This window comes from Periplaneta americana, chromosome 4, assembly GCF_040183065.1.
Source record: "Periplaneta americana isolate PAMFEO1 chromosome 4, P.americana_PAMFEO1_priV1, whole genome shotgun sequence".
Taxonomy (NCBI): Eukaryota; Metazoa; Arthropoda; class Insecta; order Blattodea; family Blattidae; genus Periplaneta; species Periplaneta americana.
Window position 1 is genome coordinate 61,191,715 of NC_091120.1, and position 20,307 is coordinate 61,212,021.

Genomic DNA, 20,307 nt, shown 5'->3' on the forward strand with positions numbered 1-20,307 from the left:
GGCCTAGTTGCCTCATAAGTGGTGCCTTCTTGGTGTCACTTGTGAGGTTGAGACCTGTCTTCGGACAGTTGACCAAACAACGAAGTTCTCTGACTTTCTTACATTTTAATGGCAAATGTTAAGAGTTATAATCACAACCGATGATATCTATTCCTAAATTGCTACATCTGATTCCCTCTGATAGCCATGAAATTTGTAACATGATCATTAAAACACTCTGCATATAAGTTCGTGTATAGATAGTTACCCGAACTTGAAACACACAGAGGGAATCGATAATACATTCTTGATAAGGGGACACATCCACCAATGCCAAGCTATATATTGTTAAAGAATATTAAAAAAAAATCTACTGCTTAAACTTGATGCCAGGATTTAAAAAAAATATTTGCGTTCTTAGCTTTAACATGTTAACGATGTTTAATTTGCATGAGTAATAAAAATAGTAATTTATGTAATTAGTGTATAACCTCGGTAATTATGGCATGAGTGTTTTTTTATAGTGAAGATTATACACGTTTTACATACAAAGTTTTATGCTATTCTAGCATTAAAATATGTAAAAAAAACTATTATAAATTTACAAAATGTAATGTTATGATATAGTAGAAACATGAGTATTGGATTTGACGTAATATATTCCATGGTTGCTAAGTAATCGTTTCTAAGACAATGCCATTTTGTTGTTGTTTTGAAGCTTTTGCTTATAGGTCGTTGTACAACATTGTGTTGTGAAGGCGGTGATGATGTCATGGAATACTAGTTACTAGGTAACCTTTTCTGGGACCAGTGCCAGAATTAGGCTAATTTGTGCATGATTTGTAGCATCATAACAAGCGTGTTTTAATGCTATGATAGCATAAACTTGTGTTTTGTTAGTTTTCGTCGTTGCTTTAGACCTGCATCCTGTTTTGTTTGCAGAGGACCTTGTTTATAGTCCATAGTAGATTATTTCGAACATTTCTCCGGTTTGATGTCATCCAATGGGAAAGCGTACTCTGTAAAATCATTCTGCTTCAAGTGAATTTCTTTCATCATCACTATAAAGAAATTCATCTCTCTGATCTGTATAAAGGTATATGGCTCCATTCGATATAAATTAATGTAAAATAATGGCAGGAAGGCAGGATAACTATTATTTCATTTTGATAAATAACAAAAACCGCTTCATTACACATAATCTTCCTCGTATGCAATCGTGAAAATTTTGTAACTAATTCAATAGTTCATAGCATAAATACACGTCAAAAATGACTTTCATACTCCATCAGCAAGTCTATCATGCTATCAAAAAGGAGTGTGTTATATGGCAGTAAAAATTTTAATAGCCTCCCTATCGATATAAAAATGAAACTCAAAACATAACATTATTTAGGGCCAAATTAAAGAAGTACCTAATTTCTAACGCGTTCTATTCTGTAGGTGAATTAATGACATTCAATAACACTTCATGAAATTGATACTAAAACTATGTGTTGTACTAGTAGACTATATTATAAATCTCGTCTGTATATATTTCATCTAGACTGTGACTATAAATTAAGACATTATAATAGTACAGGGACATCATTTTATTTTTACTTCAATTTTTATTGTACCTGAGTTTTTTAATGTACGTCACTCCCACCCCCTCTACTAATGAAGTTCAACCGTCCTCCACACAGATCCAAGACCGTATATACAGTCATAGTAGCCTTACGGTCATAGTAACAGTACGTTCCAAAAATATGTTCGCGTTTTCCAGTGACGAAAGAGCTTTCAATATTGAATCATTTTCGCACAGGTACTGTCGTCCATTTGCCTACATCGTATCCCGGTTTTCCCCCCACCAGCTTTTATTCGCCAGCTAGTGGCTGGCTGACTTAGCTCTTTTCTGAGAACATTAATTTCTGTTAGGAATTGGACGTCTACGTAATATTATACCCATACAATTGTTTAAAATAACTTAAATAAAAGGGCCTCGTTAAGTAATTAACTGTCACGTGATTTCCTCCCTTTCTACGACCCTGCGACATAACCACTTGGACGGACAGTAGATAGTATGTCTGAGCAATTTTATCTTTTCGGATCGGGCAGAAGTGAAAATTGAATTTACAGTACGTAAGGTACTCTTTTATAGAGTAGGTACAGAATTATTTCAACATGAGTTACTAGTACGAAGGACGAAACTGGTAATTGGGATTAGGGTAAGGTGGTACATTATGGATATAGGTACAATACGGATCAAGCTAAGATTAGCGTAATTTTCTACAAGACTATTGTTGGGAGACCTGTTTTGAGCAGTGCGTCAAGGAGGAGGATCCTTGCTGTGTTTATCGTGTGAGTTTCGGTACAGCTGTGCCTTTCATTGAAGCTCTACAATTTATTTTGCATAGGAAGGTAAATACTTGCACATGGAAGATATCCAATTTATAAAACTGCACAGTATTTAAGTTCCTGGTGTAGCTTCAAACATGGCAGTATCATTTTCCTTTTTATACAGTCTTATGATGCCATGAAATAGACGACTGTAGGTGCAAGTGCTGTCACCTATTGTTGCATTGCAACAATGAATGATCCCCATACATTTAACATTACTAAAGTACAATATGGATCAGTAGTCTAGGTACAATATGGATCAGTGGTCTAGCTACAATATGGATATAGCCTAGTAGTACAAATGGGATCGGGAGAAGTTAGACGATTATTTTTTGTTGTAATTATTTTTATATATAATCCTACGCGTATATTTTATATATTACAATTTTTTTTCGTTTTGTTGTTGATTTTAATATTTTTTCTTACATGTTCATGGGTAGATGTCAAGGGTAAAAACAGAACCTAAATGCAGACGAAAGTGGAAGCCATCGGTGATGAACACTGCAATTAAGAACGTCAAGGAAGGGTATTTGTTTATACGTGAGGCTTTCGAGTTACTTTTACTGCATTCCATAGAAAACTGAAGCTTGAAGAGCAGAGAGCTACTGGGTGAAAGCTTCGTTTAGGAGACGCAATAGTCTTGGTTTAACACCTCTTCAGGTGAGGCAAGCCGCATTTAACTTTGCAGAAGGAAGTCAGGTGAAACACCCATGGAATACGGAGAACACAGTTGCACGGATTGATTGGTTTCTCGCATTTCTAACGAGGCATTCAAATTCGAATGTAAGGGAACCCGAGTGTCTGTCACGTGCCAGAGCTCAAGGATTAAATAGGCAATCAGTTGCGCATTTTTTTCGGCAACTTGAAAGAAGTTACGGACCAATTTGAATTGTGTGACAAGCCTTATAATGTGTCCTTTATGGATGAGTGTGGTTTTCCACTTAATAACAAGCCTTCTAAGATAGAATATCAAAAGGGGAAATGAAAAGTTGTTGCTATTAACAACGCAGAAAGAGAGGAAAATGTAACCATCGTTGCATGTTGTAACACATCCGGTGGATTCATCCCTCCAATAGTCATTTTTGAAAGTGTTAGGAAACACCCAGAATTTCAGGACAGCTTGCCTCCAGGCTCGATAGTGGCAATGAGCGAGTCAGGGTATATAAATGAAAATCTCTTCTTGGCATGGTTGAATCACTTCAATATATACAAAACCCCAGGCAGAGTCTTGATAGTTCTGGACAATCATTCAAGCTATGTGAGTTTGAAAGCCTTGGAATATTTTCAGATGAATGAGATGAATTTTTAGGGTTACCACCACATAGCACTCATGTCTTACAACCATTAGACAGAACATTGTTTAAGTCACTGAAGACCAAATACCATAAGAATGCAATTGAATGGATTCATCCAAATGAAAATCTGTCGAAGGAAAGATTCTGTCCCATATTCAACATGGCTTTGAACACACGGATTCCGTAGATGCAACTGTTAAAAAGTTTTCAATGTACTGGGATATTCCCATTCAACGATGACATTGTTCCGGAGAAAAAATTTGAACGTGCAGTCACGTCTATATAATCAAATAATGATGCCGAAAATAATTGCCGAAAATAAAGCTGGTCATGCAACCGCTAGCACTAGTAGGCCCTAAACCTCTAGAGAGCCCTCAAGCGCACACACAAATGCGACCAAGCCTATATTTTCATAAACTAGATCATCCACCAAAACTAGTGGCAACTTCTCAAGTCATAAAAGTTGTTTTTCGTCACCAGAGGATACAATAAAAAATGTGTTGCCTTTTCTACCTAAAAAGGAGTCGTGCCGAAAACGGAAACTGCAGACCTCTGGCCACCTTCCTTCCCCACAAAACATTGACACCATTCGTATTAAGATATGTGGCAATGAAACCACAAACAAAACCAAAATCAATGGTGAGAAGCCCAACAGTGCTAAAAGGAAGTGTGTTGGTGTTATCAAGGAATCACCAAAAAGAAAAGATGTGTGTGGATTCTGTTTTCTGAATTATTACTGTCCGCAATCCATAAGGAAAGGAGACTGGATTTGTTGTCAAGGGTGCCAAATGTGGTATCATGAAATCTGTGTAGGTGGAAAAGGTAAAAAAAGTTTATTTGTGGCAAATGCCAGTGATTCTATACGTACTATGTAGCGATCCGAATTGTACCAACTGAGGTACATTATGGATCATTTTTTGTTAAATGTAATTTATTTTTCAGTGCTTAACTTAAGTGAAGTAATTTTGTTTAAACACTTGTATCATATCAGAAAATGTCCAAAGATTATATAAACATAAAATCATAATGCACAGACGTGTATGTTGGTTGGAACAATAAAATCTGTCTTTAGTGATCCATAATGTACCACCTTACCCTAGGTACAATAGTCCATAGTGCGATAATATCCACATTAGAACTGAAGCCTGTATCGAAATGAACGGCCACCATTTTCAAAAATGTGTTTAAATATCCATATTATGATTATTTTTCAATTTAACTTCATTCTCTATATTGTACGCTAATGTGCTGTACACAGTATAATATACACTGCATAATGAATACGTCCACATGGACAGCTCAGTTCGTGAGTAAAAACACTCATTGTTAATACTGCACTGTATTTTGATTAAACAAGAACCTAATGAAAATTATCAAACTCAAAATCGCCATATTTCCTAGTTTACGTAAATGGATGAACTACTTTTCTTCCCTCCTATACCCAGTAAAGTGATTTATTTGTATATTACGCCAGTATCATCGAACTCCAGTCGTGGAAGGGGGTTGAAAACGGCGTTGATCCAGAGGTATAACCAAGTTAATGTTAAAAATGTTAGTATAAATAAAATGATGTCCCTGTATTAAGTTTTTTGACTTGTTCCATATTCTAGCTGTAAAGCAATATATGAATACCATGGAATGTTAATAAATACAATGCAATACAATACAATTAAATAGTTCCGACACGTTAAACCTAAGTTTTGCTTGGGACGGATCCTTGCACTTACAAGGGAACGGTCAACACTGGAAGGTTGCATAGTACCTTCAGATTTTGGACACTGATACGTCTTATTAGTGTAAGATGTTGTTTAAAAAAAAAGTTGCGAAAATAATATCCAAGGGATTAAAACGATGTTCCGAATATGGCTATGAATCTATGTGAATTTAGTAGTTGCGGAGCCTTTTGGGTCTAGTGTGTGGCAGAGATGAAAGAGAAACAAGGCTGCTACTCAACGTTTATAAACAGTGGAGTTAAATAGCGTCTATCATTACGAACAAATAGTGAACTGATTTCATGGAATTAAACTCATAGTGCATTAAATTGGTAACATATGTCTAATGGTGTAACAAATTAAACCTACGTATAACAGTAGGCTTATATTTTACAATAAGTACACATATACAATATAAAGCCCACCGACAGAGGTTCGTCTTTCTTAGAACTTGTCACTGTTCCTCCTTTACTTCTGAGCGTATTCCGAATCTCAGCGCTGAGCAATCTGATGGCATCACGGTGTTCCGAATTTCACCGATGGAGTCACTGATACTCCACGATGTCGCACCGGTGCCATCAGCTTGCAGAGGTGGTGGCAGTCTCCATCAGTCGCCATCAGTGAATCTGATTGGTTCTTGTATAGGGCGGGAATTAGCAGACGAATGATATCGTGCACTGTTGTGTCATGGCGTTGTGTTCTGTTTTAGTTCTGCTGTATTGTTTGTAATGAGCACAATGTAAAAACAATATGTTAATGGCTTATGAGCGAACATGTCAACGGACCCGTTATTACTACCGGTTCAAGAAATAAATTGTGTATGCTATCTTTTCTTTGAACGAGATGGCAGTACGAAAATTAGGAGTGGATCAGGACAGCACGTTTGCACATCTCCTTTTTAGGGGCCTATGTTAGGTTAGGTTTTTTCAAACTGAAATGACGAGTGAAGCGTAGGACAGTTAAAATTACTCTAACCTAACCTAACCTAACCTAACCTAACCTAACCTAACCTAACCTAACCTAACCTTTTTATGTTAAGTTAGGTTAGGTTAGAGTAATTTTAACTCTACGTTTCACTCATCATTTCAGTTTGAAAAGAACCTAACCTAACCTAACATAAAAAGGAGATGTGCAAACGTGCTGTCCTGATCCACTCCTCGGAAATTTCGCAAAATTTTGCTAGCGTAGCACAGACAACAACGTATACAGTCGCCATGACAGCCATCGATCCTTCCAGCAGTTTTGTTCCTTATTTCGCTGCAACGTGACGTCATTGATGCCACCGGACCGGTGAGGTTCGGAATACGCTGTCTCTTATTCTATTCTTCTACCTCTTCTGGTTGTCTATAAACACTAGTCTCACTGAACGTAAATAGAACAAAATTGTGAATTGTTCATTCAGTGATGAAAGCACAAATTGTTATTGCAGCATGCTCAACATTTACTCTGTGCTATATTTTTCAAATTATGTCTCTTGTACTCAACATAAAATAAATGTAATAATTCTATAAATAAAATAAACACTTTTTTATCTAACGTAATTTACAATATATTTAGTTGTGTGAAGTTACCTTCCAACTTCAAAAATTTTTAAAATGTTGTACAACGTAAAATAATTTTCTATTAATTTAATACGGTAACTAGGTAAGTTGATAACTTGCCTTTATTTCAGGAATTATGCATCGATGTAACCCTCCCTCTTTGAAACGCAAAAATAAATAACTAATAAGTAAGCAGTATTTCCAATACTAACTTGAGATTTTCTTTAATTGATAAACGTAGCCTAATTTAATTCAAGTTACTAATTTAAATTTATTTATTTATTATTTTGCTAATAATTGTAACAAAATATAATATATAAAAAAACTTTAGCTCGCCCCTGAAAGAGTAGAACTCGTGTTCAGGGGCGGAATCCTGAATTGAAATTAATATACACAATACAATTTGTCTTATGTCTATTGTGCAATTATAGTATATAAATTTAAATTTACAATTTTTCAATTTTTATAAAATCCATACATAACTTTATAAATTTAATACTATAACTATTAGAACTGACAAAATTAGGATATTTAAATATAAATTTGTTATATATTCTTGGGCCTAAATTACTACTATGATTAAACTTTAACAGTGTTGCATTTTGATTCAAACAATCTTAAAGAATTCATACCTTTTGTTTCATAACTATGAGAATACAATTCAAAATTGTTTCGATTTTGATGTATAAATTTTATTAATACAATATAATAAATTTATCTTACGTTAAGTACATTAAAGTCTACAAACAAATTTTGAGATGGAAAATCAATAGGTTTATGAAGACATATTTTAATTATTTTCTTCTGTAATAAATAAAGTGGATTAAAATTGGATTTAAATGAGCTACCCTATCCTATAATTCCATACATAATTACCGATTGAAATAAAGTTAAATATATTGTACGTAATAAACTTATTGACAAGTAATTCCTCAATAAAACAAAATAATTGCTCGTGTATATGAGAATATGGTGAAAGATTCTATCACGTGAACAATTAGACTAGTATGGTATTCAAATTCTCTCAAATTAAACCTATTTCTACAGCTACAGTGCATTGTTATGTTCGATGTCAGACTGCGTACTTGCTGGTCATTGCCTCGAGACACAAGTACTATACAGAGCTTGTCTTCTCCCAAACGACAGCATCAGGCTTCCAAACTACCAAACTCCTACTAATGTACCAAGTATTATTTAACTGTGTTATAGGTTGATTAAAAAAAAATAAATTAGAAAATTTGTTATAAATTCGACCTTTTAGTGTACATAATCTGAAAGTCCCCTTGTTAGACTTGGTTGGTCCTATTATATGTCATACAACATAAGCGATGAAGTCCGCCGAGTTAGCTCTGTGGTAGCGTGTCTGCCTCCAGACTAACTGTCTTGGGTTCGATTTCCGACGGGGTCAGAAATTTTCATGTAAAATTTCTACCTCGGGGCTAGGAAAGAAGCCACTGGCGTAGCTCAGTCGGTTAAGGCGCTTGCTTGCCGATCTGAAGTTGCGCTCGGGAGCGGTTGGGTTTTTCCGAGGTTTTCCCCAACCGTAAGGTGAATGCAGGTAATCTATGGCGAATCCACGGCCTCATATCGCCAAATATCATTTCACTATCACCAATCTCATCGACGCTAAATAACCCAGTAGTTGATACAGCGTCGTTAAATAACCAACTAAAAAAACTAGGAGAGATGGTGGTGCGCAACTTCTGATCACTAGATTATGTACCGATATGTCTGGGTTAAATCCCAAATCTCTCCGCAGTGTATACGAAGAGAAGGCATATATCACTGTTGATAGTGATTCGTCCGTCGGATGGGGACGTTAAGCCTGGCGGCCTCCTTGGTGCTATTCGACAGGAGTACGCTACGTGCCGGCACCGGGTTTCCCCTTCCCCCTTCCTCATCTTCATCATCATTATTCATTCCAAACACTACACTTACACATATGCTGACCCTAGTACACGATATAACTCTCCACAGGTACACATCAGGTACAGTGTTGCCCGCCGAAATGGTATACAACTAAAAATGGGTCACAGTTCTGCCATCTATCCGCAATATGCGGAACACGAATCATATAAAGTGAAGTGGGTAGGCATTGGATACATACATAGGCCTATCCGATGAATGTCTCTGTTGAACAAGTGACCTCTGTGGCTTCGTCCGATGTTGACAGGTGGACTATCCTGCCTCAGTCTTGACAGACGACTATCTGATAAGCCCCAGGGTCCGTAGCCTTAAGCTATTCCTTTATCAGCATAGAAAAACCGTACTATCAGTCTTTACCCCAGCATATTTTAAACTATTGCAGATGAATTGAATGAGGGGAAGTGGAGTGTGTTTTTGGAATGATAGAGAGAAACGGGAGTACTCCGATAAAAACCAACCCTCTGCAACGTTTGCTTTATCCGCTACAAATTACATCATGAGCTGGCCCGTTATGTTTACAGTGTAATTGTCTCAGTGTGGGTCAAACCTTGCTGTCAATACGTTATCTGTACTGTATTGAAATTGGGATATAGCCCAACTGTTTTATGTGTGTAAAATAGATTTATTAAGTTATATACTGGCTGTTCATTTCAAAGTGTGTCATGATGTCATTGTTATGAGTCAGCTATTTGAAGCGAGTTTCAGCTTTTATGTCAGAGAAGTTGCCTATAATCAAGGCGTTCAATCTGAACTTGAGGACGTGTATGGTATAACTTCAACGTCGTAGCAACAGACGGCGGTCTGTACGGTCTGTGAGCTACCATAACCTCTTTCGAACTATGTTTTGCGCGGGCAAGTCGTACGCAGGGTATTTGTTATCATCGGTTGCGTACGGCAACATTCCACAATACAAATCAAATGCTCCGTGTCCATGTTGACCATCGAAGTTAATGTCAATGAATACGTAAGTAATCGTCTTGACTCTCTCCCCATATCCCGACAGTAAGAAAAAAACTCACCTCAGTAGACCACGTGTTTCTAAACAGTTCACATTCCTGCAACTACCAGTGTTACCGCACGTATCGGTAAGTACTCTTCGAAATGAACGCCGTACTTGATAGGCAACTTCTCTGTCACATAGGTAATTCGCCTTTGCGGAAGTGTAGGAAGATTGAATTCTCTAGGCACATCGGCTAGCCACATGACGGCATACAGCGAGCCATGACACACTTTGAACTGAACACCCAGTAGTTGGTACTGAATAACAAACATCAATAATACTTTCAATATTTTATGCTTGTCTGTTAATTTGATGAATGATGATTTTCTTTGATTTATTCAAGCGAATAAATTAATTCTCTCGATTTACAAACCATTTACATTAATCATTTTTTGTTTTAAATAATTATAACAGCATAGAGAATTGCTACAAAATTTTGTTCCGGAATACTGTAGATTGTCGTGATAAATTCTACATGTCATAAATACAAAAATATATAAAAATTATTACGGTATTTTTGTACTTCCAAATAGCAGTTGTGAAATTTATAGCAATCAATAAATCTTATTTTGAACCCCAGCCGAGATTTATTGAGGTGTTTAAGTCGTGAGTTATTGTTGCCGAGATCAATAGTACAGTGTAACTATAAAATAAAGAAAAATCACAACCTGTGCACATGAGATTAAGGTATATATGAGCTGTTATACGTTTTATGTCCCATACTATTTCTCTTTCATACAATCCACAGACTGCATCAGAAGTTGCATGTCTGACTTTTTAAAAAGTTTATCATTTTTAAATTTATTATTAGTATGTAATATATTAAACTGTATAAAATTATAGGATTTGCAACAGTCGAGATGCATTCACATTTCAATATTTCCTTCAGTTTACTGTTTCATTTATAATCTGATTTTATTTAGTTTAATTTCTACTACACTTATGGTTATTGTGTCATTAGAAAATAAACCTTCGCGCTATGCGCCAAATTATTGCATCTTTACTACTTAATAATATGTAATCAAGGAAGAATATGTTAGACTAAATTCAAGGGAAGAGAGAACGGGAATGGCATGGTAGAGATAGGTATCTGGAGACTCAAGAATAAGAGAGGGAACGTAGAAAAAGATAAATGTCCTTTGTGTGGAGTAGCTGAAGACGCAATGCATATTGCGTTAAAGTGTCAGGCAACGAATGACTTGAGAAACAGTTGGGTGGATAAAAAATTTCCACAAATAAACACAATAGTAGCTTATAAAATGTGAGTGGTCACCTAAACACCAGCAATCTGCATAAATTAGGAAAATTTCTTTTTAGAGTTGAAATTAGATGGGAAGAGAAAGTCAAAGCTCTAACGGAGATGGAATTATAAATGTTGAGTAGTCACACGATAAGAAATTACGAAGAGTAGTCAATGAAGTTAACAGAATAATTCTTAAGAGATTGAGCATAAAATGAAGAAGCTAAGGTAGGAGTTTTAAATACAAGAGCTATACTTATTATTAGTTGTGTATTATTATTATTATTATTATTATTATTATTATTATTATTATTATTATTATTATTGTAAACAGAGGATACTTATAGGTTCAATATGTATTAGTTTTTGTTATATTTGTATTGAGAGTGATGGCGGATTAAGAACTGGAATACATCTAATCCGCCATGACGTGAACAAAGATTGATGAAATAAATAAATAGATAGATAAATAAATAAATAGATAGATAGATAGATAGATACTGTAGATAGATAGATAGATACTGTAGATAGATGGATAGATAGATAGATAGGTAGGTAGGTAGGTAGGTAGATAGGTAGGTAGGTAGGTAGATTGATTGATTGATTGATTGATTGATAGGTAGGTAGGTAGGTAGGTAGATAGGTAGGTAGATAGGTAGGTAGATAGGTAGGTAGATAGGTAGGTAGATAGGTAGGTAGATAGATAGGTAGGTAGATAGATAGGTAGGTAGATAGATAGGTAGGTAGATAGATAGGTAGGTAGATAGGTAGGTAGATAGATAGGTAGATAGATAGATGGATAGATAGATAGATAGATAGATAGATAGATAGATGATAGACAGACAGACAGACAGACAGACAGACAGACAGACAGACAGACAGACAGACAGACAGACAGACAGACAGACAGACAGACAGACAGACAGACAGACAGATAGACAGATAGATAGATAGATAGATAGATAGATAGATAGATAGATAGATAGATAGATAGATAGATAGATAGATGATAGATAGATAGATAGACGATAGATGATAGATAGATAAATAGACGAGCGAACGGACGGCAGACTGTAATCATATGAAAGTCTTAACATAATATTTTGACGTACGGCGTATAGGCTGTGTGTGGTTTAATTTCTGTTACGTGTTTAGAATAGTAAACATTTTATCATTTTATCATCATTTCATTAATTTCGGCACAAGCGTGTTAATATATTCGTGTCTGCATTCTCCCCGCAGAACGTGTGCAACATCCGAGATACCAACGTAACCTGCAACATTGTAGTGGCTGTATTGTTACCTGAAGATGACAGCTATGAAATGTCGCTATCGAAGATACTGCCTGTGCTGGAATACGCGCGACTGTTTGTGAGAGACAACAAATGGCTGCCCCCTAATGTGAACTTAACGTTCATGGGTATGGATGACCGTTGCAGTAATGTGTACAGCATATTTCGAGCTCTTCACGCCTATTCCAAATGCGCCCACGTTTTCCTCGGTCCCTGCTGCGAATACGCCCTCGGTAAGTGCTTAATTCATGTTTTAAATTCTCTCTGTTCCATGAAATAATGGCAGCTTTTTGTGTTCTATTGAATTTTTTGTTACAAGGACTTGCGAACTGAAGTATTTTTGACTGGAAATGAATTGTTAAATAGTACATTACGATACAAGGTTGTGAAGTGCTTTTTACGTAATCGAGGAAAAGTTTTGTTAAATGAACACAGCGAGATTGTGTATTGTACAACATTTTTTGCACGATCATATTTATAATATTGAAAATAGGCCTACAATACACTTTGCATTGAAAATTTAGAGCAATATTATTCCAAAGCTTTCGCGAAATTGCACTGTAATAGTAGCTAATTATCAATAGTGTACTGTAGTGGTTATGTTTTAGTATAGTTTCACGTTATGAAGAATGGTTTCCCTAGTAACAAGTTTCTGTGTGAGAATTCTAACGTTCAAGGTCTAACAACAGTAGCTGTAAATACTACAAAAAAAAACCAATCGTGCAAAAATAAATATTACAAATTGCAACTTTAAATTTTATATATACCAGGTGTTTCAGACCACCCGAATCAGCCTTTTTTCTCAAAAACTACGTATATGATACTGGTTGTTCATAAAAAAATGATAACCAAAACCTACGTAAAGAATCGATTGATGGTAGTATCATTTTCCGTAACAAACCGGAAGTAGGGATATCTGTCGCCAACTTCGAAATTTCAAATGAGAACATGGGTCATTGATGGTACAATTGGAAACTACTTTTAAAAAGAAACGACTTTTACTGAAACTTTCTTTTTCTAACTTTTGTTTACTCACAAAGCAACAAAAATGGTATCTGAGAAATGCTGTAGGCCTATGTTGTTTATGTACTGTACGTACAATCTTCATAGTAAGTATTCAAAATGTACGCCACCCTGTGGTAAACAATGTTCTGATCACCTCCTAACATCCGTGATTGCTCTTCAGCACAGCTGAGAAACCCACAGGCTTCTCTAATTCTTTGTTTCATGTCTTCTCTAGTTGATGGACGCACCTAGTAAAACGTGTCTTTAATTATCTCTCTGTAATTAATTATATATACATGTTTCAGACCACTCGTATCAGCCTTTTTTCTCGAAAACTATATGATACTTGTTCATATATATATGTATATATGTGTATATATCTCGAGAAATACTAGTATTATTGTAGGTATGTATGTACCTCATGTTCATGCTTTCTGTAACTCCTGCGAGAACTTTTTTTTTTTTCCTTTAAAGGAAAATTTGCGCCATAGTATTGCATATCTAGTTCAATATTGGGTCGCAACACTGCAAGTCTCGGATGGGTTGATAGAAACCCACATGATCTTTCGTTTGGAGATTGTTATTTTATCATCGTTTACAAATTGTGTATGAAATTTGAGTGTAACTTTTGCCGGTAGTGTTTTATCTTCCTGCATTTATTGTTCAGCGAAATTTTCGGCTCATCTGCAAGACATTATAGTCTAGCGGAAGATAAAAATTCGATAAACAATTTGTAAAATATTTTTATAACTAAGCTGAACTGCGCCGATCACGAGCTACGTGCTGTATTTATTTAATGCAGTGGTAACCTAATATGTTATATAAAATTGAACTTGAATTTGACAGCAACATAGAGAGATGGATGGATTGTGACATGTCAATGATACATTTTACCGAATATAAACACTTCTTGCATTGGCATGATCTTGTGAAAAGAATGGTAGAAGATAGACAACTAAAAAGATTGCTTTAATGGTTATCAAAATGACAGAAAAGTAGAGGGAGATCTAGGAAAACATGATTAGAAGAAGTTAGTGCAAGCAAAGGGATTAAAAGGAGACTAGTAGGATAGTGATCAATGAAGAAAGAAAAATGTATGTAACTTAATATTGGGCATAAAGATGCAATAAAAATATGCCGTATATCTGAAATTTTTCGAAGGAAAGAACTTAAGCCGCACAAACATGGATTTTAATAGTTTTGATTTGTTAGGAATTTAAATAAACGTTTCCACAGTAAATGATTCGAGTGATTATGAAACCAAGTTTCATGAATTTAAGACTGGTAATATTTTAATTAGGCCTATTATTTTTATAAATAATATTTTGAACAATACCTTGGAAGTTTAAAAGTGTTCGAAAGTTTTAATAACTCTGTATATATAGATATTATATGTACAAGATTGTGTGTATTATTTTTAAGGTAGAAAAATTTAAGTGAGCCATGGTCACAACGGAGAAGTGAAAGGAAACAGACAAACTTCCATCCGTGTCCTTTCCGCTTACACCACCTTACAAACAAACGCACAGTAAGGCACTGTAAATCAGTGGTGGATTTCAGGCGACCAGCGAAAGCCAAAAGTTCGTAAAAGCTATAATGCCGGTCTTATAGAATCCGTCACTGAGCACTGCTTACCTTCCTGTCTACTTGTATCGGCCCAAATCATTACTATCTCAGCGGGGGAAGATGGAGTGGGGAGTTAAGGGATGGTCTACAGTGAATCTATTGAGGTATTAGTACCCTGGTCTGTGTTTGGTAATTTTCATTCTCTTGTGAATAATTTCCTCTTAAGCTTCAGTGAAGCCCATTTCTGTTTGTTACTGATCAATATGTCTGCCGTTAAATTCGAAGTTTAACCAGGTTCAAAGCGATGCATTTTTAAAGGACGTACTGTATAAACCTTTAGCGTGACTTATATTGGAAGAAATGAAGCTGATCTACATCGTATATTTAACAAACACAGAATAACAGTGATCCTGTTTATGGTTAAAAGGACTCGAGACAAAATTACCGGTAAAACACTGACATCACCGAGTTTCCTGCTTTATTGATAGATGGCCCTGCAAGCAAACTTTAAAATTGAAGGAGGTGGTGTGTCTGTAAGACAATGTTTTTTAAAACAAAATAATTATAACATGTGAGTGTAGACAAAAGAAACTAATACATTGGAATGTGTACTGAAGTATTAAATAAAATATAATGAAATGTACTAGATTAAAATAAGATGAAATGAAATGAAATAAAATGAAATAAAATAAGAAATTTTATTAAACCTATTATAGGGTCCACTCATCACCACATTGGCCACCCATCAACATAATGCTAAAAAAAAGGCCAGCGGAAATAACGTTAGGTTAGCGTTTTTAGTAATCGATATTCCACCAAAATAAAGGAAATAAATAGTATAATTTGTCCATACTTCATGTGGTATTTTCCCTGGACTAAAAATACAATATGGCATTGCTACGAAAACTATCGATTAATTTAGAGATTGACAGCATATTTTATATGGATTATAACATCAATATGTATCGATAGTAACATTCATAGTTACCATTGAACCAACAGAAAGATAGCCTGTATAATGGGAACAGATTCCTATAAATAACTTAAGTATAGACCTAATTTAATTTCTTGTGCAGTGGATTACTTGTTAAATTCATAACTTTAAAAATAATTTGTGATCTAAATGAAATGGAAAAAACAAAACGTCTGTACTATAGTAAGGAAGTTTATTACCAGTACAGATTCACCGAAGTATGTATGGGACATTAGTCTCGAAAAATAAATTCCTTCTGAAAAATAATTAGGCGCCTAGACTGTACTCCTCGTCCTAGCAGTTTCATTTGTACCGCAGTGTCTCGGCAATTCGTTGTCCATAGTGTGGAAGGAAATCATCTTCAGCATACAATCATAAAACACGCTAGTAATCATGTTTGCAATACGTGACTCTTCAATAAATCGGGAACATGCACTTTGCTCATAGGGAGGCAATTTGAGAATATGGAGGCCAATTTCCTGATTTTGCATACGTCGTAAGACAGCAATTCACTTGAATTTCTTGAAATTGCTTTTATATCTTCTGAGTGAAACTCATGGTCTATTTCACTACATCATATTGACGAATCGTTGCTCAGTCTGTTTGGTAGAATATATCAACTAAAATATAAATATTTATGTTTTTCTGTTCCGTATTATACTTGTAGTCTGTTACAGTTTCATATAGGCTTAACCATCTCTTCCGCAAAATTTATTGTGATTAATATTACGTAAATGGATATTGATTACAATAATTATTAGCAGGGAAAGGATTTATATGTAAATACATATTTACTTATGAAGCTAATATAATTTATATTTTGCATTATCTTTATGTTTCACAATGTGTAGGGTTGAAAAATCCTACTTTTATTTTCCATATTTTTCCATATTTTAGAGTTTAGTACATATTTTCGTTAATTTCCATGTATTTTCCATATTTCATATAAAACAGTCCATATTATATTAGGTTTAACAATAAAACAAAACAAAATTCCATTAACTTTTAAAAATACATTTCAACAATAGAGATTTAAACACATGTTCAGTAATCCCTTTAACATCAGAGTTATTTGAAAATTAGCAGTCCTATCAACAATGGGAAAGTAAGTTACAAAACTGTATTAATTTAATTTAAAATTTTTAACAGACTTCAGTTGTGCAGCTCAACAGTTAAATGCCAGTCAGAGTACACATAGGTTCAGTTTTGTAAATCATACTATAAAGACGGTAAATATGCCAAAAGTACGTCATTCAGTCAATTTAAAATCAAAACTAACAAGTTACATTTCAGAATTTAAAGAAGATGGTTTATCAACTGACAATAAAATATTATTTTGTAATTTGTGTCAGTGTGCAGTATCATCTACACAAAAGTTCCTGGTGCAACAACACATTACAACTAGTAAACATCAGGCCAACAAACAACTAAATTCCAAGCAGAGACAATTGTTTTTAACACAACCAACAACATCGAATGTAAGATCTGAGTTTAACATCGACCTGTGCCGTTCTCTCATCTCTGCTGATATTCCTCTCTACAAACTAAAGAATAAGGTCTTCAGGGAATTCCTTGAAAAATATACTCAACATACAATCCCGGATGAGTCAACACTTAGGAAGACGTATGCTCCATCCATCTACGATGAGACAATACAGAAGATAAGAGATGAAATTAAAGATAGTTCAATTTGGGTTTCCATTGATGAGACTCCCGACAAAGAAGGTAGACTTGTTGGTAATGTAGTTATCGGTTTGTTAAGTGAACAATATTCTGAACGAATTCTTTTACATTGTGATGTTCTAGAAAAGTGCAATAACAAAACTATAGTTAAACTGTTCAACGAAGCTATGGGTATCCTGTGGCCAAAGGGTATTATGTACGATAATGTGTTATTCTTTATTAGCGATGCTGCCCCTTATATGGTCAAAGCTGGACAAGCATTATCTGTTGTATATCCTAAATTGACTCATTTTACTTGTGTGGCGCATGCATTTCATCGTGTGGCAGAAGTGGTCAGAGACAATTTCCCTAAAGTAGATTTGTTGATTTCATCAGTGAAAAAAGTATTTCTCAAAGCTCCCAGTAGAGTTAACGTGTTGAAAGAAATGTACCCTGAAATTCCATTGCCACCAAAGCCAATTTTAACTAGATGGGGTACATGGCTAGAAGCAGTTGAATATTATGCCGAACATATAGACTCTATTAACAATGTTCTCCTTGCATTGGACTCTGAAGATGCAGTCTCAATTGATACTGCGAAAACAGTTACCTGTGACATAAGTGTGAAGAATGACTTAGCTCACATTCAGCATACATTTTCATGCATCATAAAAACGCTCAAAAGTCTCCAAAATAGGCACCTTTCACTATCTGAAAGTTTTGAAATTATAAATAGTACTGTGGAACAACTGAATCGTGGTAGAGGTAAAGTTGCAGATGCAGTAAGAGCTAAGGTGGACACTGTACTTTCAAAAAACCCTGGATATGAAGAACTACAAAAGGTTGTTGCTGTGATGAGTGGTGAATCAACAGTGAAGATTAACTTGGACTTATCCCCAGCAGACATTGTGAAATTGAATTATGTACCAGTTACTTCTTGTGACGTCGAACGCTCTTTTAGTCAGTATAAATCTATCCTCAGAGACAATAGAAGAAGATTCACTTTTCAGCACTTGAAAGAAATGTTTGTAACCTATTGTTATGGTAACAGACAATAAAAATTGTGTTTTGTTGAAACTACATTGGAAGATAAGGTACGTCCATTATATTTTTTGTTTAGTTTGATTAAAATGTACCAATATTTAACGTACATAGTCATTTTTTTATAATTTTAAGTCCATATTTAATTCCATATTTTGGTAAAAATCCATATTTAATTCCATATTTTGGTAAAAATAACTACATATATATTTACATATTTCATATATTTTTAGTCCATATAAATCCGTTCCCTGATTATTAGTTAATCCTTTACAATGCGATATTTGTGAAAGCAGTACCAAATCGTGAAAAAAATCCTCATCGAGGGAAAATATAGGTCTTGAGATTTTTCGTACATTTTTGCCTTTTTAATAATAATAATAATAATAATAATAATAATAATAATAATAATAATAATATTTTTTTTCTGTCTATAGTTATACCCAAAAATGCTTGAAAAAATTTCCTTCATGGAGCAGTTAATCACTAGGCATAATTGTATTGGTTGGTATAAAAATTTTATTTTTTAACGGTCTTACTAATAAAAACTCTATATACAGACGTTTAACTGTCTTACACTTATACAATGAGTAGCTCGTTTATAAGTCGTGTATAAATTCCTTATTAATAATCACTACATACGTCGTGTATAACAGTATAACTGTTACACAGCTACGTCATAGTTTCGTCATTACTTCATTACGAAAGGTAATAGAATATCTGAGGTTCTCTATTGCATTCGTTAGAGTGCTCTAGTGTGCCGTGTTATACATCATAGTACAAATGGCTCTGATCGATTACCACACTATATTTTGATCAAAGAGTACAAGCTACAGCAATATTATTCTAATTATTCTGTGCTCTTTGCTTTGTTCTTCTGTGGTTACAAGGCAACAATTATCATAAAATGACAGTCGATACGAACAGCTGTTAGAGGGGCGGCCATTTTTTCTCTATATACAACGCTTAAACAAGGGGTTTCGTGTATATAACTACTGCAAAGCAATTTCCATTGTTTAGTTACAGACTGTTTATACATCTATCGCTTATGCATGGTTTATTAGTAACGTTTTCTGTCTCAACTCTCCATAAATCTCGTATAAAAACTATACAATGGTTTATTAGTAAGACCGTAAGTGTATCTCAAAAGGGAAATAGCTCCATCTAAAACGAGATCGTATGTCTGTTTTTCAGGAATTCGTGTAACTTCGCAGTACTGCTCGGGCAATTTCACAGTAATACTTGTGCAATTTTCAAGAATACTCTTTTTAGCTCAAAACATGTCTTAATGTAATCTAAACATCAGTACATGTTTACACACATGAACTGAACACACATTAACAAACTAGGCAGTAAATGTAGAACAACTGGGCTTCAATAACATAAATAACAGGAAAGGGCTTACATATTTATTGTAAATTAAAAAAATTATCTAACACATATCTGCATTAAACATTATGCCAAAGACAGAAAAAAACATTATGAGAACTATCTAGGCCTAATCCGAATCCGCTTCCGCTGGCAAGACAATTGTTTCTCCTTTCTATGCCATTGTTTGAAGGTAGATAGACTTTGTTCCTTTTGGGGACACAATTTTGTTAGGTTTCGTAACCAATGAAAACCCTGTTTCATCTCAATTTCAAATGAGATTAGGCTTGGTACTCAGTTCTGCTTTCTCATATACACTTCCTAGCAC

The 20,307-nt window shown here is 34.8% G+C and overlaps 1 protein-coding gene across 1 annotated transcript in view; it reads left to right on the top strand.

Annotated features, from left to right (window-relative positions):
• The window catches only part of LOC138697839 (atrial natriuretic peptide receptor 1-like), a 2,249,689-nt gene that overhangs the window by 93,579 nt on the left and 2,135,803 nt on the right, over nucleotides 1-20,307 (top strand). The window contains exon 2 of the mRNA XM_069823402.1: nucleotides 12,315-12,597. Within this exon, the coding sequence (XP_069679503.1) occupies nucleotides 12,315-12,597 (283 nt within the window). The remainder of the gene's footprint in view (nucleotides 1-12,314; nucleotides 12,598-20,307) is intronic.